This window comes from Podarcis gaigeae (assembly GCF_964106915.1).
Source record: "Podarcis gaigeae genome assembly, chromosome: 9".
NCBI classification, from domain to species: domain Eukaryota; kingdom Metazoa; phylum Chordata; class Lepidosauria; order Squamata; family Lacertidae; genus Podarcis; species Podarcis gaigeae.
Window position 1 is genome coordinate 4,973,922 of NC_139685.1, and position 23,693 is coordinate 4,997,614.

The window sequence follows — 23,693 nt, forward strand, 5'->3', positions numbered from 1 at the left end:
TTCCTACCTGTAGGTTCTCTTTAGACCTATAGGCCTGTTTCCCTCACTGAATCAAAAGCAGCCCAAGCAAGAAGTCTGTAGTCCCTGTTAACTGCAGTAACAAATTTAAGTAGTTTAAGGCACCAGTTGAACTACGGTTACAGGCAGCCACTGGAGAAAGTGTGAGGCAGTGGCTTTACATCTACCGGCACCAGTTTTCAACCTAAAGCAAACAGATGTAACTCCTGAACTGAGGAACAGGCTGCATGACTTATGTGTTGGAATAATGGCAGCAAAACTACAACCAAAGAAGTCAAGGGAGCAAGATGCAGGATACAAGACCGTTGGTGTTGAATAGAGAGTCTTCAGTTGCCCAACAGTGGATCTAAAGCAAATACAAGAGCAGAAAACTGCAGCAATCCTGGAGGGCAAAGTGTTTATTCAGAGAACATACTGGCTGCTTTTGGAAATGCCACAGTTAAATGAAAGGGTACAGGAATAGCTTACAGCACAGCTGGGTGTAATTAAGAAGTTCTCCCGTTCTACATCACAGAGAAAGAGGATCCACTAATGCTAGGCAGTGTACTTCATTCTGAATCTCATCAGGTGAGTTTATGATGTTGCATTACAAGCACCCTCCAACAAAGATAATGTTTTCAAACTATATCTAGATATTTTTGAGGGGCTTTGATAATTTCCCAACACTCAGTGTATCTGCTTGGTTCCATCTGTGACCCCAAAGATCCAAGGATCCAGGAATATATATGCAATGCTACCAAATCTTAACCCCTTCATGGATCACTGCCTTGCCGTGGCGAAGGGGCTTGAATAACTCAGAGAAGCTATGAGCTATGCCGTGCAGGGCCACCCAAGATGGACAGGTCATAGTGGAGAGTTTTGACCAAACGTGATCCACCTGGAGGAGGAACCGGCAAGCCACTCCAGTATCCCTGCCAAGAAAACTCCATGGACAAAGACAGCAGGCATATAAAAGATATGACGCTGGAAGATGAGCCCCTCAGGTCGGAAGGCGTCCAACATGCTACTGGGGAAGAGCGGAGGGCAAGTACAAGTAGATCCAGAGCTGATGAAGCGGCTGGGCCAAAGCCGAAAGGACGCTCAGTTGCGGATATGCCTGGAAGCGAAAGGAAAGTCCAATGCTGTAAAGAAAACCAAACTGCGGAAGGCAGTGGAGGACAGAGGTGCCTGGCGTTCTCTGGTCCATGGGGTCACAAAGAGTCGGACACGACTAAACGACTAAACAACAACAACAACACCAAATCTTAAGGCTACTTTTTAAAGGCTGGAGGCTGATAGAGTTGTTATCAAAGTGTGGAAACCCAAACCCTACCTAAGTCAATGACATGGTAATCAGAGAGTAAGAAAATAACTGTATAGTCATAGCAAAACAAAGCTAAGGGGCACCATTTACGTTGCTTGCAATTCAGGATTCTCTCATCTTTACCCCTACCCCACAAAAGGCCAAATCAGCTAGAAATAAACTATTCATGATCCTGGATAAGTGCAGGTGACAGTAGACAAATAGCCTTCAGAAGTCCACATCTTTATTTACCCATGGAGATACTACTCCAACAAACTCCTTTTGGGAATAAAGTCTGCAAGTGTTCTAGTAGAAAAACGAGTGTTATTAAGTGCACACATCATAGCAGATGACATGAGAATCGCATCAGCTGCCAAAGAACATGCTGCCATTCTAAAGGAAGCGTTGGGCAGAGCTAATCAAAAAGGAGGAAAACTCAACAAGAAACAGTACAATGCCTGAATCACAATGTCAAATATATGGAGTTAAACCAAGTGAAAGCAAGACAGAAGGCATCTGCTTACAGAAGATTCTCAGTACTAATCAGTAACTAGCATAAACTAAATAAGTTTAGCCTGACAGCACAACCACCGAAAAATAATGTCATCTGCCAATGGGGACCAAAATATGAAGGCTCAAGCAAAACCTTACCACAGCTCCAAGGGATAACACAGCTGATATTATGACCTGGCAGAGCAACATGAAGTACAGACACATCTAAGGATGGTCTAGGTGCATGTCACTTCCAGAAGAAAGAACCCATAAAGCCTGTGCATCGCTGCCACCTCTGTTGCATCAGCTGAAAACAGTCGCAGGAGACTCATTCAAGTGGTTCATAATTTAACAGAACCACTTTCTCCATTGAGGTTGAGATCTCCTGCAATGATTTTGCAAAGTTTTTTGCAAATAAAATCACTCAAATTTGGAAAGAGGTTGACTCTACCATGGTAGCGGAGCTGGGCTGGGAGAGTGCCCGTGCTCTGTCTGGTCAAGTTGTATGGGATCAATTTCAGCTTGTTACCTACCTCAGGCTGCTTGGACGAGTGTAACCAACCACCTGTTTGCTTGATCCTTGCCCATCCTGGCAAGTGGGCCAGGCTTGGCTTGGCAAAGGGCTCCATCGGGTAGTGAATGCTTCCCTCTGTGAGGGAGTCTTCCCAGAACCGCTTAAAGAAGCAGTTGTTTTAAAAACTATATTTGGAACAGCCATTGTGGCCAGTTATCTCCCAGTCTCAATTTTTCCATTCTTGGGCAAGGTTATGAAGTGGGTGGTCGCTGAACAACTCCAGCCATGTCTGGATGATGCCCAAACATGACTTCCCAAACTTGTCTTGTTGATAACTTCTGCCCACTTATCTGGTGAGGATTCTGCAGGGCACTTTGCAGCACCTGCTGCATCCCTAGGAGTTGAGTTGAGGAGAACAGGGTAAGGAATATCCTGGTTATCTAAGAGACTACTTTGCTTTCCATTTCTCACTCTTACTCATTACATTTTATATCCTGTCCTTCCCCCAAGGTGGCATATGTGGTTCTCTCCTCCCTATTTGATTCTCACAACAGCCCCTTGAGGTAGGCTATGATGAATCAAAGTATGGCAACCATACATCTTGGGAGAAAGGAGGGGCTTGTGTGGGCTAAAACCTTTGAAGTTCGCTTATTAAAAAGACAAAAAGGCCTGGGAACCACAGATCTAACCCCAGGGTTGTGTGGTGCATTTGACATGTGACTTGCTAAAAGCAGCAGCCCCACATCTCTTCTTTCCCTCATAACAGTTAGCAAACCAAAATGTATGAGGTGACGTCATCATTATGTTGTGAATTTGCCATTCCTATAAATGGTGGTCAGTGAGGTAGCATGGAAGCTACACTGTGGTGATGTCATGTTATGGGGTTTGCCTTCTTAAGCAGGAATGACGAGAAGATGACACAAGGGCACTGCTTTCAACAGTGGCCTTTTATCAGCTATAATATGGTGTCCTGGCTAGTGTACTTTGCTCATTTATGAAAGTAAATTTGCAAATAGCAGACGCGTTAGTTCACTTCCCATTATCTTTTTTCCTCATTTTGAGTTCTCTTCTTTATTGCATTCTGTTGAATCAGAAACCCCCTCATAACCACTTTGCTTGCGTCCCAGATTACTCTTTTTTCAATGGTAGTATTCATATTTATCTCAAAGTAGTCTCTCAAGGTTTTTTGGGCCTTCTTGGTAACCTCTTCGTCTCTAAACAAGGTGTTATTCATCCTCCATCTGAAGGAGCCAGTTGGTGTTAGTTTCATCTCCATTTTCACAGCATTATGGTCGGAGCTTCACTTCCCATTATCTCCCAGACAAACATGAAGAATGTATTTATGAGTAGTCATAAAAGAAGTAGGAACCATGCTACTCAAAGGGGGCTTACACCTGGTATATGTGTATAAGATTGCAACAGAAGTTGAGTCCCTATTTATAGTAAGAAGTAAATGGAGAAAACCACCCTTGAGAATGGCTAGTAGATTCTCCCACAAAAGCAAAAGTCTACTGTTTCGTGTGCAGACTTTTCTGTAACCAAACTGCCTCAAATACAGCTTTAGCTTCTACTGGATTTGATTATTGGCATCCCATGGAAAATTGAAAAATCATATGAACTCTATGCTAACATGCTTAACTAGAAAGCATAGTCAAATGCTCACATTAGCTGGTAATTTTTATTTTTTTTGTGAACCTGCATGCAAACAAGAAACAGATTCACAATTGCATTGCTGGAAGTGTATCCAAAGGATGTTGGCCTTAGTCTAGTCAATGAACTCTTTCACTTCCATCTGTGCAAACTTACCCTGTGGAAAAAGAAAGTTTCAGCCGCCAATATATGTATCAAATAATATTACAGGAGAAAATTTGGACAGGTTTTCCAAATGTGGAAACAATTTTCAGATTGTTTGTGTGTTTAACAATTACAAACTGTACTGATGAAAGATTATTTTCTAGACTAAGAAGGATATAGCATGATCTATGGTCAACAATGTCCCAAGATCATAGCTGTCAGCCTTCCCTTTTTTTGTGGGAAATTCCCTTATTCCAGCACCATTTCCCGCTGCTTCCCGCTGCTATCCTGGATTGTTAGATATCCCGCAGACTGTCCCCGGGACAGGTGAGGCTGCTGATCCCTTATTTTCGAGGGTGCTGATCCCTTATTTTCAAATCTGAAAGTTGACAGCTATGCCCAAGATTGGTTGTGTGATCTAAGCATTCCCTGCACAGAAAATGATAAACTGCGACTCACTGATTTTAATGATATAATTGATAAGTTGGCATCTAAAAAACTGTTGCATATAGTGCAATGTTACAGCTATGATTCCCCTATGAATGTTCTGTGTGAATGTCTTCATTAATTCCATACTTTTGTAAACTTACTAAAGTTTATAAATTTAGAAACAATATTTTCATGAATGCTCAAATTCCAGCAATGTTCTGCTTCCATTGAGTAGATAAAGAAGAGAATGGGGTTTTGTTTCTCAGGAGCAGATGCTATTAAATTCAGGCCTCCCAATGTCTCCTGGCCCAGGGCCTCCAGTTGCTTTAATCCAGGCCTGTGCAGAGGAGTGTAAGAAAACAAAGATACAAAAGGGTGATTCAGAAGACAGTTGAAGATGGTGTCTGGTGTCTAACATTGTGGTTTATTAAAGGGAATAAGGATTGATTTATAGTTGATGTTCTCTGATCAGGGAAAGTATCTCCTGGGCTATGACATGAGGTCAAGGTTGCTTCCGCCTAATACTGTTCTCTGCAGTGCAACTATGTCACCTATGTAAACAGAACTGCACTAGAAGGCTAGGGATGGAGGCAGATGGGTGGTAGAGCATCTTTATTTTAACCTGCAGTATTAATGCTGCTTGCCACTTAATCTTCAGTTTGTGCACTTTTCCATGTATATCAGATTATTCACTGGTCTCTTTTTTATTCTGTTTCACTTGCTAGCTAAAGTAAAATTTGTTCAAGATCTATTTCATTGATTAGAATTTAAAAAGCAGGCATGTTACCACAAGCATCTGTGTAGCAGATCTAGGCGGTAAAATAAATCATAGTATATCATTGTTTAGTTGCTAATCTGCACATAGTCCCACAAATTACTATTGTTAAGCCTGCTTTTTTAAACCACCGTATTTTTCGCTCTATAAGACGCACCAGACCATAAGACGCACCTAGTTTTTGGAGGAGGAAAACAAGAAAAAAAATATTCTGAATCTCAGAAGCCAGAACAGCAAGAGGGATCGCTGCGCAGCGAAAGCAGCGATCCCTCTTGCTGTTCTGGCTTCTGGGATAGTTGCGCAGCCTGCATTCACTCCGTAAGACGCACACACATTTCCCTTACTTTTTAGGAGGTAAAAAGTGAGTCTTATAGAGCAAAAAATACGGTAAATACTAAGTGCCATCAACAGGGATAATAAAGTCAAATAAATTTTGCTGTATCAGGAATGAATAAAGCAATATAATTAAATATATATTTCTTGGCTTATTTAGTGTACAAAGTTTGGACCTACTTCTGGTTTAGGACAGCTTCCCCAGCGCTCTTCTGCTCGAAGATCATTTGGACGGACAAAGAGATTCAGCATTACTCGCTCACTTGATGATCTTGAGGTAATTTTATTACACTAAGCTTGCACTGTTTCCTGTGAAGAGAGCGTGAACAGGCATTGATAAGCTGCTTAAACAGTACTCTAAGGAAAGTAGATATGTTCTCAAACGAGAGTAAATTAACGTGTTGCTTTTCTCTGTTCTGGTTGACAAATCACTTTAAACCACTGTTAAGCTTGACTGTGATTTAAAAATGAATGTGCCATGTCCTGGGGGGTCAAGTCACCCCTCCCTGCTCCCACTGCTGATGCTGCCAGGAGTTGAGCCCTGCTTTGGCTTAGCGTTGCGTTTGGACCCAGACTCGGGAATTACCGTATTTTTTGCTCTATAAGACTCACTTTTTCCCTCCTAAAAAGTAAGGGGAAATGTGTGTGCATCTTATGGAGTGAATCCAGGCTGCGCAGCTATCCCAGAAGCCAGAACAGCAAGAGGGATTGCTGCTTTCACTGCGCAGCGATCCCTCTTGCTGTTCTGGCTTCCGAGATTCAGAATATTTTTTTTCTTGTTTTCCTCCTCCAAAAACTAGGTGCGTCTTGTGGTCTGGTGCATCTTATAGAGTAAAAAATACAGTATATCTCTCCAAACAAGCCATGAGCTATAACCATATTTTGTTCTTGCCTTACCCGTTATGGCTTGTTTGGGGAAGGCAAACCATGGAACTCAGGTTCAGACGTAATCCTCAGAAGCAAGAATGGGGGAGGAGTGAAGGGGATGCAGTTTTATTCCTCTGCATCAGTACACTGCACATTCACATTTAAACCATAATTAAGCTTCATTATGGTTTCAAGTGGCATGCAAATGAGGCTATTTAATGCATGCATGCTAAATATTCTTATAATATAGGTGGTGCTGCTGAACATGTGGAATTTGTGTTATAAATTTGCCTAGGTTCTCGGTTTGATGCCTTGTAACTAAATCCCTGCTTTCATAACAATGCCTAGCCTTCATCATTGTGTGTGTGTATGTGTAAGCGGGGAGAGTCTCTACTAGTCTTCAAAAAGTGAACATTAACCAGAATGTGGCTCAAAAATCGTGATTTTCAAAATGTAGCAAGCTTCTAAAAGAATGAACAATTCATTACTGGGGTGGCAATATCCTATATATTTTTTATATAGTATATTCAGAAGTAGTCATTTTTAGCTACACAAATGACTTTTTTGTGGTTGGAGTTTGACTAACGCTATGACATAATAGACGTATCCTCAGTACTTCATAGGCTTGTGAGTTAAAATAAATGGGTGTGGTACTGAAATGTATGAGAATCCTGTTGCACAAGGAAAAAGAATTCTGTAACCTTCTTTTGCTTAGTCAAAGGAGCAAGGAACAGACAAGTCGGATGAAGCAAATAGCATAATAGGCTTGCATGTGATTGCAATCTTGAAGGAACATGCAGCTACATGCCGAGAAACAGAGAAAATGGGAACAAGCTGTATAAAGTTGCTGTTTGATTTTAGAGCTAGTTTAAAGTTTTCCTATACAGTTCACACTGAACCTATGAACCACTAGTATGCAGTCTCTGTGGAGGGTTCATTGTTATGCAAAGACAGTCACAGCAACAATTTAAAGCCTTGAGTGCAAGCTGTTTTTTCTTTTTCTTTTGATGGGTAGATACACAAACTGGTGCTTAGTCTGGGTGGGTCTCCACTGTGAAGGAAGGAAGAAGAGGCACCTTAGGTTCATTTCTTTTACTGGACAGGAGAAGTAAACATGTGTGTTCGTAGGAAACTTTCCTTAAAATGAGAGAGAAGTCCCTTAGGGACAACTTCTACATGGAGGAACTTTGCAACATTAGTCACGTAAGTATGTTTCATTTATCTAATAGTGTATATGGAACTCAAGAAAGTAATTTTTATATTTAATTCTTTTATTGTGTAAGTCAGCAGTAAAGTGGTTTTCCAGTAGGTACTTATGCAACACTGTGCACTGTCATTTTTCTAAGAATAATTAAATGCATTAAACAATGGCAGCTCCTCATGTATAAAAATAGTTTGACTGCATGGTTTGATGGTTCTTTGTATGTTTATTTGGTAGACCTACCCGTTAGGGGTTTTCATGACTCAGATAAAGTTTGATACGGGGATGGTTCAGTTTTTAAAAATGTATAATGTTTCTTAAATAAAACACAGAGAAGTATTCTAAAGGCTCTGTGTCATTAAAAAAGGAAGGGGAACAATATGCCCTGGCTAAATTGTTAATGGAATACATTCCAGTAACACACACACACAAAACTCACTGGTAGGCATATCTATCTTCAACAGGTTGTTAAGAGACCTTACGTATTTTTGTGGCTATTTCTTGGCTATCCTTATTCTTACTGGTAAAGAAAATAAAACAAGCACATTTTTAATACGCAAAAAAATTGTCTTCTAAAAAATCCTTTGTGGCTACAAACTTATGAGTAGAATTGGACTTGCTTCAGTGCCAGCATGCATTGGATGGCATATTTTTTATTGGTATTGTAAGTTTCAACCATATCCTGAAAAACATGTTCAGTTTTCTTAAGAGTGACATTTGTGAATGCTTTGATACAGTTTTTTCTTTGAAGTAGATTCTCTAGGGAGAATATATTTTTGCTACACGATCTCATAGTTTCAACAGGATTATTATTAAGACTGAAACTTAACTGAAACTTTAATAGCTTAATCATTGAAGGGTTAGTCAATCTATTAGTTAAATTTGAATATTTATACAGCATTCTTCTCATTCCCATATATATAACACTAACGTATTTGGTGTGTTTCATATTTTCACTAACTTCTGTTGTTTCCTGCTGGGAGCTGCTGCTAACACAAGATATACGGCCTTAATAAATGGAGGTTCCATCCCTATCTGTCCTAGTTAAGAAATTCCTTGATTAAACAGATCTGGCTATTCATACTTAAGAACTGCCTTGCTGGAAGAGAACCTGAGTTCCTATAATTTAGTGTCCTGAACAGCAGACAGCCCGGTATTGCTTCTGAGAAACCCACGAGTTTTGAACTCCCACCCTATCCCCTAGCACCTGCTATCCTCTGCCTGTGTGTTTTTCTTCATGGGCTAAATTTGTGGGTGGAGTGGAGAGACAATGTGGCCTTGAAGGAGCAGAGCAGCAGCTGCCCTCTCCCTCTTTACCCTTCCCAGTAAAAAGCTGGTGAGAAGTGCAGAAGGCTGTGCCATTTGCACCAACATCCACCTCCCCTTCTCAGCATTTGTTTGCTCAGTGACAGACTGCATCTTTGGCATACGGGAGCTCCCTGCTTTGATCCTTTGCATCTCTAGTGAAAAGGATTGTCTGGCCAGTAATGAAAAAGACCTCTCTCTCTTCCTGAGATCCTTAGAGAGCCAGCTGCTGCCAGTCAGAGTAAAGTGGAGAAATAGTTTGGCCTGGTATAGTCAGCTCTGTCTTTAGCATATGTGTTGCTGGGGGTGCAGAGATCCCCCCAGCACCGCCAAATTTAGTTTAGCCCCCAAATTAACTTTTATTATGCTTATGTCAGACACCACGCTTAAGCCTTATCTCTTGCTTAGGAAAGAAGGAAGGAAAAAGAAACAAACTTTTATTTGCTCATTTCTTTACAATACACTTATACTTAAATATACAACACCACCACACTTAAACTTACAAGTATTGTTTAGGCACCTCCTTAGGAGAAACATCAGTCATGTCAAAGGTGCCACTGACCCCGCTGCCGGATAGCAGCTTAATGCAATATGTAACGTAATATTTTGATGTAAGAGTTACTTTCGCATCCACGGTACCATTGTGAATGATAAGCACACCGCTGGCGCGGCGCATCTTTGGTAAATGAGCGCATGATGTCGAAAGTCCTTTAGTGAAACAGTAGGTGCACATTTCGATAACACCTAGGTATATATGTATTTTGTTTTTCTAGTTTGATCAAAATTATGTATTATTTCATGACAGGTAGATAGTTAAGAGCTTAAGCGGCTTCAGCAGCGGGCACCAGGTGCCCCCCAAAATTTGGCACCTGGGTGCCCCACATCACTTGCACCCCCAGGTAAAGACGGCCCTAGGTATAGTGCAGCTTGCTACATGAGTGAGCCTCTTCCCTTCCCAGCACTGCAGCCGCTGGGATCAGCCAGGGTGACTTGCATGCTGAACATCTGACTCAGATGTTCAGCATGAGAACCACCCTGGACACCAAGTAATGAGCCTTATCAGTGTCAATTGGTCTGAAGGGGATGGGGTTGTGTCAGTGAATCATGTGCGGAACACAAACTATGCAGAGGAACTTTGCACGCAGAGAAGGCAAAGGAGGGGGAGAAAGTTGCAGCTCAGCACAGCTCAGGCTGATTGAGGCTAAACATTGGGAAGAACTTTCTGAGCTGTTCAACAGGAGAGTGGTTTCCCTCGGGAGGTGGTGGGCTCTCCTCCATTGGAGGTTTTTAAATCAGAGGTTGGATGGCCATCTGTCACGGATGCTTTAGCTGAGATTCCTGCATTGCAGGGGGTTGGACTAGATGATCCTTGGGGTCTCTTCAAACTGTACAATTCTATGATTCTAGAAGCCAAATTGGGTTCAGAGCTTTGACAACCGAAAAGAAGATATTGGTCCACAATATTGATCAAGGCAAAATATTTTAATCTTGAGGCCACTTATTACTTCATTTATTGGTTTAGTTATTTAATGCTACTGGAACAAATAATATGCAGTGCAGAAAACAAACTTATTTGCTTCCCTGGGAAGAGGGGTCTTTTGAGACAGAAACCCATTGATAGAACTGTCTTTGATTCTTTGTGAAAAACATTGAAAATTATATTTGCTTGTAACATAATGGGGGGGGGGTGTTTTTGTTTTTACATCTGCCAATAATTGCCCCAAACCAGTATCTATCTACCTCTTTCCTGGATTTGTTGAGTCTCCATTTCAGGGGGGGGGAGGGACCCCTCGCCTTAGAGGGTACCAGGAGTATGCTTAAAGGTAAAGGGACCCCTGACCATTAGGTCCAGTCATGACCGACTCTGGGGTTGCGGCGCTCATCTCGCTTTACTGGCAAAGGGAGCCGGCGTACAGTTTCCAGGTCATGTGGCTGCTTCTGGCGAACCAGAGCAGCACATGGAAATGCCGTTTTCCTTCCCACCGGAGCGGGACCTATTCATCTACTTGCACTTTGACGTGCTTTTGAACTGCAAGGTTGTGCTTTTGAACTGCAAGGTTGGCAGGAGCAGGGACCGAGCAACGGGAGCTAACCCCGTCGAGGGGATTCGAACCGCCAACCTTCTGATCGGCAAGCCCTAGGCTCTGTGGGTATGCGGATGATACCCAGCTCTACCTCTCTTTTAAATCAGAACCAGTGAGGGCAGTGAAGGTCCTGTGTGAGTGTCTGGAGGCGGTTGGAGATGGATGGCGGCTAACAGATTGAGGTTGAATCCTGACAAGACAGAAGTACTGTTTCTGGGGGACAGGAGGCGGGCAGGTGTGGAGGATTCCCTGGTCCTGAATGGGGTAACTGTGCCCGTGAAGGACCAGGTGCGCAGCTTGGGAGTCATTTTGGACTCACAGCTGTCCATGGAGGCACAGGTCAAATCTGTGTCCAGGGCAGCTGTTTACCAGCTCCATCTGGTACGTAGGCTGAGACCCTATCTGCCTGCGGACTGTCTTGCCAGAGTGGTGCATGCTCTGGTTATCTCCCGCTTGGACTACTGCAATGCACTCTACGTGGGGCTACCTTTGAAGGTGACTCGGAAACTACAACTAATCCAGAATGCGGCAGCTAGACTGGTGACTGGGAGTGGCCGCCGAGACCATATAACACCGGTCTTGAAAGACCTACATTGGCTCCCAGTACGTTTCCGAGCACAATTCAAAGTGTTGGTGCTGACCTTTAAAGCCCTAAACGGCCTCGGTCCAGTATACCTGAAGGAGCGTCTCCACCCCCACCATTCTGCCCGGACGCTGAGGTCCAGCGCCAAGGGCCTTCTGGCGGTTCCCTCATTGCGAGAAGCAAAGCTACAGGGAACCAGGCAGAGGGCCTTCTCGGTAGTGGCGCCCACCCTGTGGAACGCCCTTCCAGCAGATGTCAAAGCGATAAACAACTACCTGACATTCAGAAGACATCTTAAGGCAGCCCTGTTCAGGGAAGTTTTTAACGTGTGATATTTTACTGTATTTTTGGTTTTTATGGAAGCCGCCCAGAGTGGCTGGGGGGGCCCAGCCAGATGGGCGGGGTATAAATAATAAATTATTATTATTATTATTACCCACAGCGCCATGCTTACTTAGACGTAAATCCCATTGCATTAATGAAGCAAGGTCTGTCCCTGCCCATTGCCACATTACCCTCAAGGAGTAATCCTAAAAACTCATTTTTTTAAAAAAAGAAATTAAAATTCAGAGTGCTCAGGTTGTCTGTGGGAAGATAGTGCTCACAAGGGTCACATTGTGGGGCCCCAAAGCTACTCTGATGCCTTGAGTAAGCTTTGCCTGGTTCAACTTATGTGCCTGGCTTGTGTATGGATCTTCAAGATGTTCCTTTGAAGGAAAAAAAGTTAAAGTCACTCTCACCTATATCCTCTGCACATAGAGGATTTACTACTTGCTTGTTCCTCCTCTTTCTTTGAACATGACTGAAGAAAGCTTTTAAAATTTTATTTTTAACCTCTCTTGCAAGCCTGAATTCATTCTGAGCTTTGGCCTGACCTTCTCCCTGCAACTATTGGCTACTCATATATACTCTTCCTTTGTGATTTCCCCATTCTCCAAACACATTCTTGCCGACCTCTGTGAGGTGCAACCCATGTCTGGCCAGAAGTCCTTCCTCAAGGAAGTGGAAACTATGGTCTAAGAAGCCAAATCCTTCCGGACAACACCACCTGCGCAGTCAGTGGTTTACTTCCAGTATTTTCCTCTCTCTTCCTGGACCAAGACCTTCAACAGAAAGGAGAGATTTAAAAACACCTGTGTCTCTTCAGCCTCCTGGCCAGAGTCTCATATGTCAAAGGCTGTGTTTGGCAGTATTGTTTGTTACCCACATGAATCAAAAAGAGAAGGGGTTGGTGTCAGTGGACCTTATAAGATTTGGCAGTTTCTCTGTCACATTGTGAATCTTTGCAGCTGGAAGACAGCACACCTCCCGGGACATCCTGTTTTCCGCACACTGCTGCCTCTAAAGATAACTAAAGAAAAAACAGTATTATATAAGGGGAGTGGGGATGCTTGAGACATGCCTATCCCACCTTTGAGCAATGGAGTCTTTGATGGACAGGCAATATTGGTAGACAGGCAGGGGTTGTGCAGACCTTCATGACAAATATATACTCTGCTGTGTCACGTTTATTATACTTTATCTCAAACATTAAATCTAGTTCTGTCCCCAGTTTGTTGTTTTACGTAGAAGAGCAGTCTTCAACTTTTGCTATTAGTTTTGGTAAAGGGTCCCGGATAATAGACTATTGCATACTTGTATAATTTTTCACCACCTGTTTTTAAGGAGCATTTAATACAACATACGCATACACACTGATTTTTGATAATCCTGATATATTACCTTTTTCCAGTAGTGGAAGGGACAAAGACTTCAAAGCTGCTCCCCAAACCAATTATTCAGCAACCCAGCAGGTATCTGAGATTCAGCAAACCTTTCTATCTTTGCAGCTATGAGGACTGGAAACCTCCTTTTAAAAATATAAATCTGAGATGCTCTGGAAGCTGAATTCTATACCTACTGCCACACCTTGCCCATTTTTGCACTCTTTCAGCCATGGCAGATGCACAGACCTAACTATAGTGTTCTTCTGCAAACGCACCATTTCAAACTGAATAAACTGTGTTATGTTATTTGCTACAGACAGGATTTGTTAAATACCACAGCCCCAATTCTCCAAACTATCCTTTTTCTGTGAGATAGCCGAGATACAATCTGATCCATGATGAACTGGAGCGTTCTGCGGTGGCTGGTTGCTATTGGTAACATAAAGGGAGTAAAATAGAACATGTGAAATGCCTTTAAACTTTGTAGGCATTTTGCACAGGCAGTGCGGAGTATGGATGGTGCACTTAAGCTCTTGAGAACCTGTTTTATTTAAGAAATGCTCCACCATCTAAAGTAAAGATGAATTTAGGAAAGGTGCTTCTGGCAAAAATAACCGCTTTTTCTTACGATGAACAGGTAAGCAATATGATTGCTTGTCACAAAGGACTGTCTTGCATTGGAGATTAGAGACCAGAATTATAGATTATTATTATTCCATATTAAGACTTTTGAAACTTATATCTGAAATTGTATTTTGTGAAAAAATATTTTTTTAAAACAAATGTTGATTATGGGAGTTATGTGAAAGAAACTACATAGCAGCAGTTTTACAAGTTTTTTGTTTTACTCATCAAATTTTAGTGTGTAAATATTAACTTTTATCAGAGATGTTGCAAGATGAAAAACAAATTTGACAATCATCTATAAATGGTACAGATTGCTTATGTCTTCTTGTCTGTTTGCAATAAACCACACAAATGCATTTTTATTTTGGAGGAAAAACCTTTTATTTTTTAAAATTTGAGTTGCATTTTTTTGACACCAGTGTCTTGTAACAATTTCTCTAACATGGCAAGAAAAAGACTATCATCTTTGTCTTCTTCTTGCTTTATTGTTTTTATGCAAGTAGACAATTAATATGGAGCTCCACTGAGCTTAGTGTGTCTTAATTCTGGGTAGACAATTTTAGAAGTGGAAAGAAAATAATTTTTAAAATCATTCTGAAGTAAAGGAATGCTATCAAATTGTGATGAATCAGCTTCCTGCACAACAGAAATTATGATTTCTTACAGTTACTTTGTTACTTTTTGGTGTTTAAAAAATAACCTGCTTCAATTTCCTCTGTAAGAAATGTCTGGCATATATCTTTTCTTTAAAAAAATTATCAAAGTAAAATGAATGAGTGATAACTGGGGCAGGAACCGGAATGAAAATATGCAGAAAGTAAAATACATATTTTTAAGGCATTCATTTCATAATAGTAATACTTATATTTTTATGTTTAGGTAGTGTTTTTAAAATAATATTTATTTTCATACTTACGTCCAGAGAGGCTATGTGTCATTTGAATTTTTAAATTTAAATGAAAATATTGGATATGCATAATCTCTTTCTTTGCAAAAATATAATTTGCAAAATAGAAGCATTGACCAGAAACCAGGAAGACACAAGAGAGGGTGCTTCGTGTCATGATCAAGAGCCCCATGATCTGCCAGGAGAGCTTTCAGAGGGTGAGGGGCTGTTGCCAGATGGGGAGAGTTGAAAAGTACCAGTACAGAACATCACATGAAACATTCTAGAGCTCAGCAGCAGAACAGGCGTATCTGCTGTGTGATAACAGCAATCATTTATATACCATTCAGGTTGTTTCTCATATGTGTTGTTGTTGTGTATGCATGAAACTTTACAATCTAAAAAATAGACACAAAGAGAATAACAGGGGAAGGGATATCAGGGTAAATGGGAAGAATATGCAATTACTTCAGCTGCACCTACTGAGGTTTAGTTACAGTAAGGTTAGGGTCTGAGGATTGTTCCACAGGCTTCATGAACAATGTGAGTTTTGAGGAGGGACTTGAAATAAAGAAAGAAGCTGGTCTCTGAAACTTTCTGCGAAGCAATTTCAGGCAGAAGGGGCAGCAATGGAGAAAGCAGCTGTCGTTGCAGGGAGTAGGAAACCTTCTGATGGTTGGTGAGGGTGTTTAAAAAGTGAAAGACACAGGTTGGTGTGTGCCAGGATACAAGAGGAAGGAGATGGGGGCAGGTGAGAGACTAGGGGGGGTGGGGTTCTGGCTTGTGCAAGGCTTGGAATGGCTGGAAGCCAGTACAGTCATACCTTGGGTTAAAGATGCTTCGGGTTAAATCTTTTCAGGTTGCGTCCCATGGCAACCCAGAAGTACCAGAAAGGATTACTTCCAGGTTTCGTCTCATGTGCAGACGCTCAAAATGACGTCACACGCATGCGCAGAAGTGGCGAATCACAACGCGCAGACGCGGGTTGCGTTCTGCTCAGATTGCGAATGGGGCTCCGGAACGGATCCTGTTCGCAACCAGAGGTACCACTGTATAGGGATTAAAGGAGAAGTATGGGGGGGGACGCAGGTGGCGCTGTGGGATAAACCACAGAGCCTAGGGCTTGCCGATCAGAAGGTTGGCGGTTCGAATCCCCACGATGAAGTGAGCTCCCGTTGCTCAGTCCCTGCTCCTGCCAACCTAGCAGTTCGAAAGCACGTCAAAGTGCAAGTAGATAAATAGGTGCCACTCCAGCGGGAAGGTAAACAGCATTTCCGTGCACTTAGTCATGCTGGCCACACGACCCGGAAGCTGTACCCTCGGCCAATAAAGCAAGATGAGCGCCGCAACCCAGAGTCGGTCATGACTGGACCTAATGGTCAGGGGTCCATTTACCTTTATGGGGGGGCTACTCTTGGGGGTGGCCTGGAAGCTGCAGCTTTCCTCAACCCCAACCAACAGTGGTTAGATGGCTGGGGGGTGGGGGACTGTCTATCACCAGCATATAACTCTTTGTTTGAAGGATTTGCAGTGGCTTCCAATGTGTTACCTGGCCATGTTCAAGTTTTTGTAGTATTAAGGCTTTACACAAATGAAGACTAGGTTACGTACTTCAGAGAGTGCCTTATTGCTTGTATACTCAGTCAGTTGCTGCATTCTGCAGAAGAGTTTCTCCTTCAAGTACCATCCCCACACGAACTTGGGCAAGGCTTTTAGTGTGGCTGCCTCTGTTCCTTAGAACACCATTCTTGTTGAGATATTGCACAGGCACCCACTATTTTTACTTTCTAGAAACAACGGAAGACATTTTTATTTCTACAGGCTTCTCCAGCTTCATGAGAAGGTGCCTCTGCTCATTTTGTATTATTTTTAAACCTGTCTTGTTATTTTTTGTACCATTTTAAAAACTATTTTAGCGGTTTTTATATGTTCATAAATTGCCTTGACTCAAATGTTGAAAGCATAAATTAAGAAAATGCATACAAATAAAAAAGCTGAAAATACTGCTTTTGGACATTCTAAGCTTGAGAGAACCATAAAGCTTACAAAGGGGAAATATCAGAGAAGCACTTGGAGATGCAAGACTGGTTCAGAAGTAGAACAGGATTTCATCAGCATATAAACTACTGTTTTATTTGTTGGTTTTATTTCTATCCTGTCCTTCCTCCCAAAGGAGCCCAGAGTAGCAATCAACAAAGTGGTAAAACAATACAGTAGAGGTAAAAACATGTCTAAAGAATGTAGAAACAATGAAAAACATTTAAAACAGTAACCTGTCCTCAGAGATAATAATTCCAAGGTTGTCAGTACCTTTGGTAGTATTGAAAGCCATAGGATGTAAAGATGTTTTCCAGGGACACTAAATATAGAGAGAATAGTGAAGGGCCAAGTAAAGTAGCCCAAGGAATGTATTAACTTGAGAGTAACCTTCCAGGAAACACAAGTCAACAGATTTTTTTTTTTACCTTTTGTACAGTACATTCCCCCCCCCCACACCCTCATTGCAGCCAGCAAGTGGTTGTAGTTCAAGGGTCAAAGTTAAACAACGAGAAAAAGAGTTGACAAAGGTTCTGAAGGAGGGAGATCTGAAAGAGGGAGGAGAGAGGGGTTTCAGAACAAATAGATTCAATTATAGCATTGATGAAGATGGCAAAATCTTAAGCAGGGGAGAGGCGAAGGAGCAGGCATTGGCCAGGTATCTTCAGGATGTCTTTAAAAATTATCCCCAATAAGAAGAGGTTTCTATCACTAAGAGTGCAACATAGTTTGAACATCATTTATTTTTCTTCTTGTCTATAATACTGATTTTTGGCTACAATTCCATATGCATTTATCTGGAAGTAAAGCTCTGCTGAACTCTTCGGGACTTGCTTCTAAGTTGACAGGTGTAGGATTGTACTGTTCATTAATCAAGGTAAAAGAGTAAAATGTGGTAGATTCATGAGACAAGAAAATGGAGACTAAGGTTGGTTTTTTGTCCAGTTGGATCTTAATTTGACACATGGTGTACTTCAGGGAAGGGATGCGGGTGGTGCTGTGGGTTAAAGCAGAGCCTAGGGCTTGCCGATCAGAAGGTTGGCGGTTCGAATCCCCATGAGGGGGTGAGCTCCTGTTGCTCGGCCCCTGCTCCTGCCAACCTAGCAGTTTGAAAGCAAGTAGATAAATAGGTACCGCTCCAGCGGGAAGGTAAACAGTGTTTCTGTATGCTGCTCTGGTTCACCAGAAGTGGCTTAGTCATGCTGGCCACATGACCTGGAAGCTGTACGCCAGCTCCCTTGGCCAATAAAGCGAGATGAGCGTCGCAACCCTAGAGTCGTCCACGACTGGACCTAATGGTCAGGGGTCCCTTTACCTTTATACTTCAGGGAAGGAAGTAGCTTTTATAATTAATATAGTAGGTTACACTGTGCTAGATACACTAGAGATCTCACTATTTGTTTATAAAATAGGAGTTTGGAAACCATATCACTATGTTGTATACATGCTTCTAATTTTGGTAATAGCTATTTTCTCCATCAGCTTGTAATAAAAACTGATGACTCGTTGGGGAAGCAGATTTAATACTTGGAAGTGGTTTAGTACAAGGCCCATTTCAATCTGGCTTCAAGCCTGGGTTAACCCATTTGGTCACCCAGATCAAGAGGCACAGGGGATCTGGACCCTATTAATTCTCCCCAGTCTCTCAGCAGCTTTTAATACCATCAGCCATGTTATCTTCCTTGGTTAAGATCTGAGGGTACATTGTTATGGGGAGGGACTTGCCTTCAACCCCATGGCATTTGTGTGGTGGGATCCTGCAGGGCTCCATCCTGTCCTCCCTGCTTTGTAACATCTATATGGAGGTGTTGGGTGTGGGCATTAGGGGTTGGGGGCACAGTGTCATGAGTATGCTGTTGACACCCAGCTCTGTGTCTTCCATCTGGATCAGGTGATTCTATGCAGGTTAAATATTAAATATTGGTTCCCCACCAACACACACTTTTCTGCAAAGTTGACTGACAAAACAATGGCTTCTCGTGTTGCTGCACAGACCTATGCAAAACAGGCCCCAAGTTTAGAATTAAATTTTGCTAGATATAATGATACTGGGAATATTGTCACCTAAACAAGTTTCTTCTGCTTAATAAAGAAATGGCTGTAATATTTGGACAGTAATACTGAATCAGTTCCTATCATTGAAATGATTTGCGAGGCCCCTAAGGCATTTCTGAGGGGTACCCTTTTAAATTGCTTATCAGCAAAAAAAGAGACAATAGAAAAGAGAATATCTTTTAGGGAATAATCTTATAATACATCTTAAGGAGGCAAATAGATCCATACAATTTTGTATATTAAGGGTCATTTCCCGGCTTGGGAATCATGATCAAAATTGCTTCCCTTCAGTAGTCTGCGATTGGAGTATCAAAGTGGCAGGTGGATTGTGTCCACTTTAGATATCAATTCTAAATATCCTAATCTTTTTCTAAACTGTTTTATAAATGCCAGATTTGTGAGTGGAAGCAACTATGACTGTGATCCTCAAGCAGGTAGACACTTAACACACATAAATATTCTGTGATTGTGTGAAATAGGGATCTTGTTTAGGGTTGAAACACTCAACTGTTGCAAATGATTTATTTGATTACATTCCTGTAAATAGGCAAATACTGAGAATAAGAGGTAGGAAAGACTTAAGTAGCTGTCACACATCTCCCTAGATTATTTTTTTTTTTAAATTGTTATTGTGCCAGTCAATATTCCTGTGGAGTTACTGGAACTGAGAAAGTATGTTGAAAAGATTAATAAATTGGCAGGGATGGGGGAAGATCTAGGCTATCATAATGTTTTGCATTTTTTTTAAAAAAAGGTTTATTGTCTAAACTAACAGTTCATTACTTGGCCCTAAACTGTGGCAGTTGCTGGTTGGTTTACAGTTCAACCATCTGCATGCTGGAAGCAACGAGAACAGGATGTGACAGGCATTTGTCTACAGTCAGTCTTTAGAAATAAAAAGCCTACACGAAGAAATGGGTAAAAAAAAAGAACCATAGTCAGTTTATTTACATATTTCATTTCCCACAGATACATATCCCATAGACAATCCAATAGTCATAGAATCGTAGAATTGTAGAGTTGGAAGAGACCCCAAGGATCATGTAGTCCACCCCCTGAAGTTCAGAAATCTCAGCTACAGCATCCATGGCAGATGGCCATGCAACCATTCACAAATGTTCAGTACTTTAAAAACCATGATTGTTGGCATCCATCTGTCTCGAAAGGAATGGAGTGCGCTTCTGGAGGTGAAGTCAAACTGAAAAGCATAAAGTTTACCAATAGGTCAATTAATGGTAGCCCAAAGTACCGTAATTCCAAAGTTGATGATGTTAGTACCTAGCTGCCCCCACCCCCCCAAAAAACCTAGACTGAAAAAGTCAAAATCCCTTTATTAAGCCAATTGTGTTAAGTTGGGGGGAAACCAATGAGGAACTTACTACAAAAAAAAAAAAAAAAATCCTTCATCACTTCAATCTTTTATAACGGAAAATCTAATTTCAGTTTTATGCTAAATATTCCAATCTGCAGTTCTGATAATTTTCCACATGGTGCAGCTTGTGCATAGGACGAAATGTTGTTTTTAATTGCTTTTAATGTAAATCTCTTTGGATCACTCTGTGAGTAAAGTGGAAGTTTTATTCCATCTAATAGTGAACTTGGAAGCAAAACAAGGACATCCAGAAACTAATGTAGTGATTGCTACATTTCTCAAGGGACTCACTTGATACACAGAATTATATAGGTTTGTAAATTTTAAAAAGAAAGTTGCTTAAAAAACACACATTTATTTATTTTAAAAAAATAGCTCTGTAAGTTTCCAGGATCTATGGAATGTTGATGTCATACAGATAGGAGAAACCTGGACTAAACTCAGTGTCAGGAGAGAGCACTCCTGCTTCACATTCTCTGCCAAATAAGAAGAATGGCTTGCAGTGCTACCTTTATCTAGGGCGGGGAGAGGCTGCTACTTAATCACAGCAGCACTAAAATCTGAAATTGTTCACTCCCCCTTTGTAAGTCACTTCCACCAAAGGAGGGGGGAAAGGTCTAAAGAAGGGGTAGCTAAACCCCAGTTTGGGGAGCTGGTCTGCCCTTATCCCTTCACAATATGGAGAAAGGACCTCAGTGGCTGACACGTAGGTTTGGAATTCTTTTCCAGACTTGCCAGCTTAAACTATTTGGAGTTTTGTTTCCTCATATGTATTTTGGTAATAGAAAGAGGGGAAGAATGGTTGGATAATTTTGTTAAGCTCCCTGCCTCAAGGCTTTGGGATGACAGAAGCTGTAAGTCTGATAAATAATAAATTCTGCTGGGAGGCAACATTTTCCACTGAGTTACAGAACAAAGGTATTTTAAGTAGCTGTGAATAGGCTTGGAAAACAAGATGGTTGTATTTTGAATCATGGTATGAAAAAAAAAAATACCAGTGATTAATTGTGTTAGACTCCTGATGCTGGTTATTTATTTGGCAAAATAAATAAATAAAAATATTCAGTGCAATCCACACAGAAGCCAGAAAGAAACAAATTTATATTTTGAGTCTAAATTGTATATGGACAAAATCTCTTTGGTTTCTAAACATTTTGGACCTTGTAAGATTTTATAAACCCTGTGTTCCACATGGAGCGTAGGAGAAGTGCAAAGAAAACTGTCTTAAGATGTTAAATTCATAAACTCTTCAGTTTGAGCAGGGCCTGAATGTCTGCATTAAAACCAAAACAGGAACAAAAGAAACCTTTGGGTTATCTTAACTGTGCATTATAGAGAAATCAAAGACTACTGGTCACCCTTGGGAATAGATTCAAACCCTTACATACAAATAATGTTACTAATCCACAACCCAAAGTTGATCTTATTCCCTTTATAGCCAGCGGGAACACGTTTGTTGACATTGGTGGGGAGAATGAAATTGCCCTGAAGGGGCTGCAATGGTTGGCTCAAAATTATCAGTGAATTTGGAACAAAGGTCTGGTTCATATATTTTTGATAACTGAACAATGCTCATTATCTATAGCAGTTTATGTGTAACTGATGTTTCTCCCTCTCTCTTTGCAGTGTGCAGCTGTGTCTGATGGAGGTAAGCATTAATATGTGAAAATATTTGATGTTTCTTAATTTGGCACTGTGGCATTGGATGATACTTATAGCAACCTTATTTTATAAAATTTGTATACTGCTTGATTGTAAAACAGGAGTCAGCAAACTTTGTAAGCAGGGGGCCAGTCCACTGTCCCTTAGACCTTGTGGGTGGCCAGTCTATATTTTGAAGGGGGAAAAAATGAACGAATTCCTATGCCCCACAAATAACCCAGAGATGCATTTTAAATAAAAGGACACATTCTACTCATGTAAAAGCACGCTGATTGCCAGACCATCCACGGACCGGATTTAGAAGGCAATTGGGCCAGATCTGTCCCTTGGCCCTTAGGTTGCTTACCCATGTTGTAAAACAACAACAACAAAAACAACCTTCAAACCGGCTAACAAAAAGATAAAGGAATAAAATCAACATAATGGCTAGTCATATTTGTTTGGAAAACAAACCTAATATTAATATCTCAGTGGAGTTTATTGAGTATAATGCTGATCTCTGTTTGTTGTGGTTCAGTAAGAATGTCTACATCCTCTAGCCAGGCCCAGGTTTGCCAGCTCCCTTCAGGAGGGTGTGATCCTGGAAAATCTAGTTGTACAATGGGCCAATCTCATATCAAGGCATCTGTTCTTCCTGATTACTTATCCAGATGCTGCCCTGTCTTCTTGTTAATCATACCTAAAATGCCCAAATAGGATTTGCATTAAAGGCACTATCAGTGCCTGGAGACTGACAGAGTAGTGCTCCTCCTGTATTACTACTGCTGCGTAATACTGCTGCTAATTTATAAAGCACCATAAAGTTAATAAACAATACAGTCCCTGTCCACATAGCCAGACTATCTAACCAACTCAGTGCAAAAGGAAAAGAGAGCAGGAAGAGAGAGCCAGGTATACTCAAGTTGCAAAATTTATACATGCTGAAGCCTGTGAGGTGTACTCCGCATTCCTTGGTATGCCTTTAGTGATTGTGAAGCTTGTTTACAATTTTATCAATATCTAAGTATAGAAGAGCTGTTTCATTGGCCTTTCTTAATGTTTTACCTTCATAGCTCGTAGATAGGAAATATGCTAGAGATCCTTTTAGAGATAGATGTTGGCAATGATAACTCACATCTTCTTTTTCTGTAGTTACTATCGGGAGTCCTCTCATGCAGCTCTTTCCAGGCTGGTTTTTAGAGGCCCTGCTGAGTGTTTTTCTGGGAGTGACTTTTATCTGTATCACTGAGAAGGGGGCAAAAATTGTTGTTTCTCTTTCAAACCTGTTCTGGTTGCCAGTTAATCTTAGTTCACTGCTCTTTGTAACTGGTTTTACTGAGGCTGTGATTTTGTATTTTGGGTTATTAGATAAAGACATCCTGCTAGCAGAACCATGGCTAAACTTAGAAAAGGGAAGGGGGAGAAAGGGCATGGGTAGAGAAGAAAATGAGTGTTCAATGTTACCTGTCCCAGTAAAGTGAAAGGGGCCGTGTCCATGCCACTAAACCAGGGGCAGCGCATCCTGTTTCACCGCCTGAGGCAAAACGGAAACGTGCTGCTGAGTCCCCGCCCCGCCCTGCCCTGGGAAGTCAAAGAGGCAATGTCCCTGCACCAGGATCCCTGACTGAACTGAGTTTAAAAGAACAAAAGGGCAAGGAATAGCAGGGAGACCAGGTTGGAGCAGCCTGGGAC

The 23,693-nt window shown here is 41.5% G+C and overlaps 1 protein-coding gene and 1 long non-coding RNA gene across 6 annotated transcripts in view; both read left to right on the forward strand.

Moving 5' to 3' along the window:
• RGS12 (regulator of G protein signaling 12) overlaps positions 1–23,693 on the forward strand; it is an 87,027-nt gene that overhangs the window by 18,204 nt on the left and 45,130 nt on the right. For 4 of the 5 annotated variants that reach the window (XM_083757288.1, XM_083757287.1, XM_083757286.1 and 1 more), the window contains exons 3-4: positions 5,798–5,914; positions 21,987–22,008. In XM_083757288.1, the coding sequence (XP_083613414.1) occupies positions 5,798–5,914; positions 21,987–22,008 (139 nt within the window). Of the gene's footprint in view, positions 1–5,797; positions 5,915–13,843; positions 14,021–21,986; positions 22,009–23,693 lie in introns of those variants that run through there. The other variant, XM_083757289.1, reaches the window with a different exon arrangement.
• On the forward strand, positions 2,194–4,116 carry LOC310825240. The gene is made up of 2 exons (XR_014555188.1): positions 2,194–3,333; positions 3,605–4,116. It is a non-coding gene; the product is annotated as an uncharacterized lncRNA (long non-coding RNA).